At 46.2% G+C, this 8,498-nt stretch overlaps 1 protein-coding gene across 1 annotated transcript; it reads right to left on the bottom strand.

The window, feature by feature from the left end:
• Nucleotides 1–648: 648 nt before the first annotated feature.
• LOC106448177 lies at nucleotides 649–2,622 on the bottom strand. Its single transcript, XM_013890101.1, has one exon. The coding sequence runs from the start codon at nucleotides 2,620–2,622 to the stop codon at nucleotides 649–651; it is 1,974 nt and encodes a 657-aa protein (XP_013745555.1).
• Nucleotides 2,623–8,498: the final 5,876 nt, after the last annotated feature.

Raw genomic sequence — 8,498 nt, 5'->3', positions numbered from 1 at the left:
ACAATCTCTTACAGACTTGTTTGATCCGAATTACACAACTCGACACGGATTGATTTCTAACAAACCCAACTTACTTGACTCAACACCTGTTGATCAAGTCTACCAATTCACTCAGCTATGAAACCCCAAAACCCTTTGTGTTTCTCTCTGAGAATTACAACGTGAAAGCTCTAACCCTAATCTTAGGTAAAGCCACCATATATATTAAATAATATTTTCCTATTATCTAATATAATATTTCCTATATTTTAGCATCACCAAATATTCCAATTTGTGATCTAATAACATTACTTTAATGCTTATTTCGTCAACCAAGCATATGGAAATATCACACATCATCGCATCTTGACGTTTCCTTTTTATTCTCCGAAGCATGTGTCACACATTACTCTCCATGTGTAACACATGTACACGAACCAAAACTCCAGCACAGCAGCAACCTGTCAAGCTCCAAGTTCTTGAGCTTACATTCTCCCCCTTTTTCACTGAGTTTTACAACTCAAGCTCAATAACCTCTAAGCACAATATGCATCATACATCCCATCAAAGTATTAACTTAAACTCCCCCTGAATCAAGTACCATCTCTCCCTGCTTGAGTGGAAAATTCTGTGAAAAACTTCATGATACTTGTTGGACCATCAAAACTCTCAACTCCTTCTACGCCATCGAACTGGTTCTTCAAGTTCAGTATATTGATCAACCATTCGAGTGTATGACACATTGGTATGCTCGTGTGACACACCTTTCGTAAACTTGGGATACAGATCCTTCTTGGCTATCCATACATATCCATACCTTCTAGGTTCCACATAACAAAGGTTCATCCTCCAAGCTCGCTCAATCTGGTGTCTTCGAGAATAACAGAAATCAACCTTATGACCATGATTCCCACAAAACAAACAACCATTCTTCCTAGTTATTGCAGGCTTTGGAGAGTGTAGTTTTGTCTGATCATTAGGTTCTTTTTTCACAGGTGTAGATGTATATCTTTTCTCAGCTTTCGAGCTACTTTCAGGGTTAGATGGAGTACCTTTTACAAACTTGATATCATCGACTGGAATAGCTTGATCTTTTGGAGCAGCACCCTTGTATCCTAAGCCCCAATTCACCTTTGGAGGTTGTCCAACTGATAATATATGATCTAAAGTTGCAGATCCTCTGTTCAGCATCCTTAACTTTTTGTAATTTTCACTGAGTTCTCTTTGCAGCAGCTGACTTTTCTCGCGTTCCTCATTCAATAGCTGTTTCGTCTGATCATATTTAGTCTCCATACTCTTTAGATTGTAGGCCTGCTCAGAGATTTTCTTTTGTGAACTATGTGGTTCAGACTCCTTCTCTTCTTTTGACACTCCAGTCTCAGATTTATTGTTGGTTTCCAACTCTAGAATGTTCACTTTTGCTTTCAGCATTGTTGTATCTTTGATCAGCTGAATATTTTCTTCACTGAGTTTAGCAAATTGACCAAACAGAACCTGATACTCAGCTAGAAGATCCACATCTATATCACTTTCTGCATCGCTATGTGACACATCGGAGTTGGTGTGTGACACACACGATGCACGAAATTCACCTTTAGTGATGTCTTTTCCAGACCCCATAGCTCCATGAAGAGCCACAAAATTTAGAGCATCTTCTTTTCTTTCTGGCTTTTTGTCATTCCAAATTCTCCTCTTCTTCATCTTCTTTGTGTTCACACAATCTGATTTTATGTGTCCATAACCATTACATCCATTGCACTTGATTTCTTTTCTCTTGAATGATGGACAATCTGTTTTGACATGTCCAATACCATGACAGTTAAAACACACTGCTCCCTGCATTTTATTTTTTTCTTCTTCTCTAGGCAGTCTGTCGTTGGACATCTTATACAAGAGATTCATGGTTTCTTCAAGTTTCTGAATCATCAGATGAATAGATTCTTCAAGTTTTTGAGCTCTTTGGATGTCTTCATCAACTGTAACTGTAGAGTCTTGAGCAGGCTTTGAAAACTTAGATTCCAGTTCCATCTCCTCAGCCTTTAATATCCCTACTACCTCAGCAAACTTGAGTTCATCAGTGTTCATCGTCAAGTTTATTGCTGCTTTATGTGCTGCAAATTTAGTAGGCAAACATCGCAAAAACTTCTTCACCAATTTTGCATCTTCGTATTTTTTACCTAAAACTTGTGATTCATTGGCTATGGAGCTAAGCTTTGCACTGAAATCTCCTATCTTCTCATCATCAGTCATCCTTATGTCTTCAAACTGTGATGCAAGCAAATCCAATCTTATCCTCCTAACTTTCGTAGTACCCTCAAAAGCATTTTGTAGTATATCCCAAGCCTCCTTAGCTGATTCACATCCCTGTATAAGCTCAAATTGCTTTCCATCTACAGAACTGAAGATTGTATCCAGTGCTTTCGCATTAAACCTTGAAAGTTTTTTCTCTGTTGCAGTCCACTTTGTCTTCGGTTTAAGTGTCTTCAAGCCATCTTCTTGCATCACACACGGTTCTTCCCATCCAGATTGAACAACTGTCCAGATATCTTCATCAGCTCCACGTAAGTTTGCTCTCATTCTCACTTTCCAGTACCCATAATTCACATCATTCAACAACAACATATTATTTGCCAAAATCGCCATATTCTCTTCTCAAGATCTCACCTTGGTTCGAAGAACTCTTCTTCGTTTAGATGTCCTGCTCTGATACCAATTGTAAAATCGAGATACAGCGAAAACACAAGGCACAAAGTGATTCCAAAAACTCGTGTATCTTTTATTAGAAATCCTTTACACAATCTCTAACAGACTTGTTTGATCCGAATTACACAACTCGACACGGATCGATTTCTAACAAACCCAACTTACTTGACTCAACACCTGTTGATCAAGTCTACCAATTCACTCAGCTATGAAACCCCAAAACCCTTTGTGTTTCTCTCTGAGAATTACAACGTGAAAGCTCTAACCCTAATCTTAGGTAAAGCCACCATATACATTAAATAAAATTTTCCTATTATCTAATATAATATTTCCTATATTTTAGCATCACCAAATATTCCAATTTGTGATCTAATAACATTCCTTTAATGCTTATTTCGTCAACCAAGCATATGGAAATATCACACATCATCGCATCTTGACATTTCCTTTTTATTCTCCGAAGCATGTGTCACACATTACTCTCCATGTGTAACACATGTACACGAACCAAAACTCCAGCACAGCAGCAACCTGTCAAGCTCCAAGTTCTTGAGCTTACACGGCCTGAAGCAAAGCCCGTCATCAAATTCAAGAGCATTCTTTCAGATTTCCAGAAAGCCAAAGATCAGGAGAAATGGACACGGAAATCAGAAGATATGTTCAATTTTCCAGAACCGGTCAAACCAGTGCTACACTCGCCTCAATTGGAAGCTAACCGGTTCAATCAGCTTCAAACCAGACATTGGCGACCAGGAGAGCATTTCAACCAATCAGGAGACATCATACACGGCCAAGAGGAGTTCTACAAGTCCATACCTTGCACCAGCCAACATAGGATCAAAAGGATCCTCATTAACTCCAACTTGCCTTATTTGGAAGCTCTTGCATTCAAACTCCAACAGCTCTTTTTCTTTGAGTTTATGCACGACATCAGAACCTTCCAAGCCATCCAGAAGATCCCAAGGAAGCTCTCTTATCCCCTTAAACCATCCAGGTTCAAGAAAGATCAGATTCTTTACTTGGAGCCAAAATCCCACAAAAGGCTCCAACGGCTAGTTTTCGATTTCTTTCTTAGTTTTGATTTGTTTCCTTTTCTACTTGTTTTAGAACGTTAGGACCTTTGTCTCTGAGCATTATATAAGCTCCTAGACGTCCATTGTAAAGATCACCCTTAATCACCAAGTTAATAGAAAGTTTATTCAGTTTTATCAAAGTTGTTCTTTGTATAAAATATCGGTCCTTAGGATTCAAAGAGAGATTCTTTGTTGTCTTATTGATTTCGTGAGTCTAGTTTGTTTGTGCAAATCAAACAAGCTCAGTACACAGATTGAGAGAGTCAATCACTTCGATCCATCATTCCATCAGATTGAGAGATTCAATCAAACCTTCCTCCGCAAATCCACTTCAAGCCATCATTTGATCAAGCTGAGAGTGATACACATCCAGCAGCCTGATTCCGCCATATCTATCCCTTTCTTTTGTTTATTGTTCTTGTTTTATTCATATCATAAACCTCATATCATTTAATTCCCTTTGTTGTTATCAAGTCATAATCCGGCCATATCGACCAATCGGCCACATCTCTGGTCGATCCGATTTAAGCTTGGTTCCACCATTTTTATCAATTCGTGGGTTACCCCCCTGTGCCTACAACATGTGTGTACTGAACAGACAGCCCACGTGGGCCAAAATCACCCGTACAGTCCACGGGAAGGGTCAGCGTGCTGAGTCCAAGGACCAACGTGCTAATATGTGTACTGATGGACAGCCACAGACGTCCTGTGTGTGCTGACGGACACACACGGAGACACACGGACAGCCACAGACGTCATGTGTGTGCTGACGGACACACACGGACGTCCTGTGTGTGCTGACGGACACCCACGGACGTCCTGTGTGTACTGAACAGACAGCCCACGTGTGCAAAATCACTCGAACAGTCCACGGGAAAGGACAGCGTGCTGAGTCCAAGGACCAGCGTGCTGATATGTGTACTGATGGACAGCCACAGACGTCCTGTGTGTGCTGACGGACACACACAGACACACGCGGACACACACAGACACCCACGGACAGCCACAGACGTCTTGTGAGTGCTGACGGACACCCACAGACGTCCTGTGTGTACTGAACAGACAGCCCACGTCTGCCAAAATCACCCAAACAGTCCACGGGGAGGGCTAGCATGCCGAGTCCAAGGACCAACGTGTTGATATGTGTACTGATGGACAGCCACGGACGTCCTGTGTGTTCTGACTGACACACAGGGACACACACAGATAGCCACGGACGTCCTGTGTGTGCTGACGGACACACACAGACGTCCTGTGTGTGCTGACAGACACCCACGGACGTCATGTGTGTACTGAACAGACAGCCCACGGGTGCCAAAATCACCCGAACAGTCCACGGGAAAGGCCAGCGTGCTGAGTCCAAGGACCAGCGTGCTGATGTGTGTACACACGGTCAGCCACACACGTCCTGTGTGTGCTGACGGACACCCACGGACGTCTTGTGTGTCCTGATGGACACACACAGACACACACGGGCACACATGGACAGCCACAGACATCCTGTGTGTGTTGACGGAAAGCCTCAGACAGCCACGGACGTCCTGTGTGTGGTGGCGAACACCCACAGACGTCCTGTGTGTACTGAACAGACTGCCCACATGGGCCAAAATCACCCGAACAGTCCACGGGAAGGGTCAGCGTGTTGAGTCCAAGGACCAACGTGCTGATATGTGTACTGATGGACAGCCACGGACGTCCTGTGTATGCTGACGGACACACACGGACAGCCATGGACGTCCTGTGTGTGCTGACGGACACACACGGACGTCCTGTGTGTGCTAACGGACACCCACGGACGGCCTGTGTGTACTGAACAGACAGCCTACGTGGGCCAAAATCACCCGAACAGTCCAGGGGGAAGGGCCAGCGTGCTGAGTCCATGGACCATCGTGCTGATATGTGTACTGATGGACAGCCGCAGACAGCCACGGACGTCCTGTGTGTGCTGACGGACAGCCACGGACAGCCACGGACGTTCTGTGTGTGCTGGCGGACACCCACGGACGTCCTGTGTGTACTGAACAGACAGCCCACGAGGGCTAAAATCACCCAAACAGTCAACGGGAAGGGTCAGCGTGCTGAGTCCAAGGACCAACGTGCTGATATGTGTACTGATGGACAGCCACGGACGTCATGTGTGCTGATGGACACACACAGACGTTATGTGTGTGCTGACGGACACACACGGACACACACGAACACACACGGACATCCACAGACGTACTGTGTGTGCTGACGGACAGCCACAAACAGCCACAGACGTCCTGCGTGTGCTGGCGGACACCCACGGACGTCCTGTGTGTACTGAACAGACAGCCCACGTGGACCAAAATCACCCAAACAATCCACAGGAAGGGCCAGCATGCTGAATCCAAGGATCAACGTGCTGATATGTGTACTGATGGACAGCCACGGACATCATGTGTGTGCTGACGGACACAGACGGACACACACGGACAGCCACACATGTCCTGTGTGTTCTGACAGACACACACGGACGTCCTGTGTCAGCTGACGGACACCCACGGACGTCTTGTGTGTGCTGACGGACACACACGGACAGCCACGGACGTCCTGTGTGTGCTAACGGACAGCCACGGATGTCCTGTGTGTGCTGGCGAACACCCACGGACGTCCTGTGTGTACTGAACAGACAGCCCACGTGGGCCAAAATCACCCAAACAGTCCACGGGAAGGGCCAGCGTGCTGAGTCCAAGGACCAACGTGCTGATATGTGTACTGATGGACAGCCACAGACGTTCTGTGTGTGCTGACGGACTCAGTTGGACACACGGACAGCCACAGATGTCATGTGTGTGCTGGTGGACACCCACGGACGTCCAGTGTGTACTGAACAAACAGCCCACGTGGGCCAAAATCACCCGAACAGTCCACGGGAAGGGTCAGCGTGCTGAGTCCAAGGACCAACGTGCTGATATGTGCACTGATGAACAGCCACAGACGTCCTGTGTGTGCTGACGGACACACACGGACACACACGGACAGGCACAGACGTCCTGTGTGTGCTGACGGACACACACAGACGTCCTGTGTGTGCTGACGGACACCCACGGACGTCCTGTGTGTACTGAACAGACAGCCCACGGGTGCCAAAATCACCCGAACAGTCCACGGGAAAGGCCAGCGTGCTGAGTCCAAGGACCAGCGTGCTGATATGTGTACTGATGGACAGCCACAGACGTCCTGTGTGTGCTGACGGACGCCCACAGACACACTCGGACACACACGGACAGACACGGACACACACGGACAGCCACAGACATCTTGTAAGTGCTGACGGACAGCCACAGACAGCCACAAACGTCCTGTGTGTGCTGGCGGACACCCACAGAGTTTTATGTGTACTGAACAGACAGCCCACGTCTGCCAAAATCACCCAAACAGTCCACGGGGAGGGCCAGCATGCCGAGTCCAAGGAGCAACGTGTTGATATGTGTACTGATGGACAGCCACGGACGTCCTGTGTCTTCTGACCGACACACAGGGACACAAACAGACAGCCACGGACGTCCTGTGTGTGCTGACTGACTCACATGAATGTCATGTGTGTGCTGACAGACACCCACAGACTTCTTGTGTGTGCTGACGGACACACACGGACACACAAGGACTGTAAGACACGTTCCTGGTCTCTTGACCCAACTGGATACGAATACTTACTTATTAATTTCTTTGCTTGTTTGATCCATTTTAAGTCTTTTATTCACTAAGTCATATTTGAATATGAGGTTCATAAACAAAGGAACAGATTGCACAGCGGAATAACAATGTATAAACTTTGTATTACTTAGAAACATGTGATTCAATACAAAACTTCTTAACAGTCTCATAGACAATCACTAGTTCATCCCTAGTATCATCTAACCACACGTTACACAGCCTCTCACTGACCGAGCCTTCACGGCTCCTTGGCTTGACCAGAACCATCCTTAGTTCCTGAAACCACAACCAGATAAGCATTAATCATAACCGAGAATAGAACGGATTGATTCCACAATGCTTGGCTTGGTTCCTAGAACTTAGATAAACCTCAGTCAACATAATCATAAAACGTATGAACCTACCTATCGTATCCTAAGTCCTTCAACCAACCACCCCTTGACTTAGAATCAGATAGATAGTCTAGAATAGATTAACAGAACACACGAACAGATCCGGATCGTCCTCAAAGACCAATCCGTCTAACCGGATAGAATCTAGGTGCGACCGGCCAATGGAGTCCGGCTCAATGGCCCAACGGACTCCCTTACCTGAACCGGCCTTAGGCCTGGATCCAATCGGCCGAGTAAGCCTCAAGCCTAATCCGGAAGGCTTAGCAACCGGTCAGACCTTGCGACTCTACCTTGGCTTAGAGAAACCTTGACCTTGTCTTGACTAGACAAGCCATAGGCTGATCCATAAGGATCGGTCCTATCCTGTCCCGAAAGACACCGTTTGGAACATGCACCCTTTGGCCATTCGTGCCTCTTGGACACTCGTGACTCTTGACAACTCGTGCCCTTTGGGTCATTCCCAACCGTTCGTCCTAACCGCCCAGTCTTGGTGCGATCGGATCATCCGACTAACCGACCCGTGTCTAGGCTAGCGGTTTGGTTATGTTCGGCCAAAGCCTAGGGACGTGTCCCTTGGACTCAACCAACACAACCTTTCGTGTTTAACCAGAGAGAAGAGAAGAGAAACGAATTGAAACAGATAAGGAGAGCCGGATGGGACTTAGGAATA

This window comes from Brassica napus, unplaced genomic scaffold, assembly GCF_020379485.1.
Source record: "Brassica napus cultivar Da-Ae unplaced genomic scaffold, Da-Ae ScsIHWf_97;HRSCAF=168, whole genome shotgun sequence".
NCBI lineage: Eukaryota > Viridiplantae > Streptophyta > Magnoliopsida > Brassicales > Brassicaceae > Brassica > Brassica napus.
The sequence above is the reverse complement of the archived record's forward strand: the minus strand, read 5'-3'. Positions and strand labels throughout refer to the sequence as shown.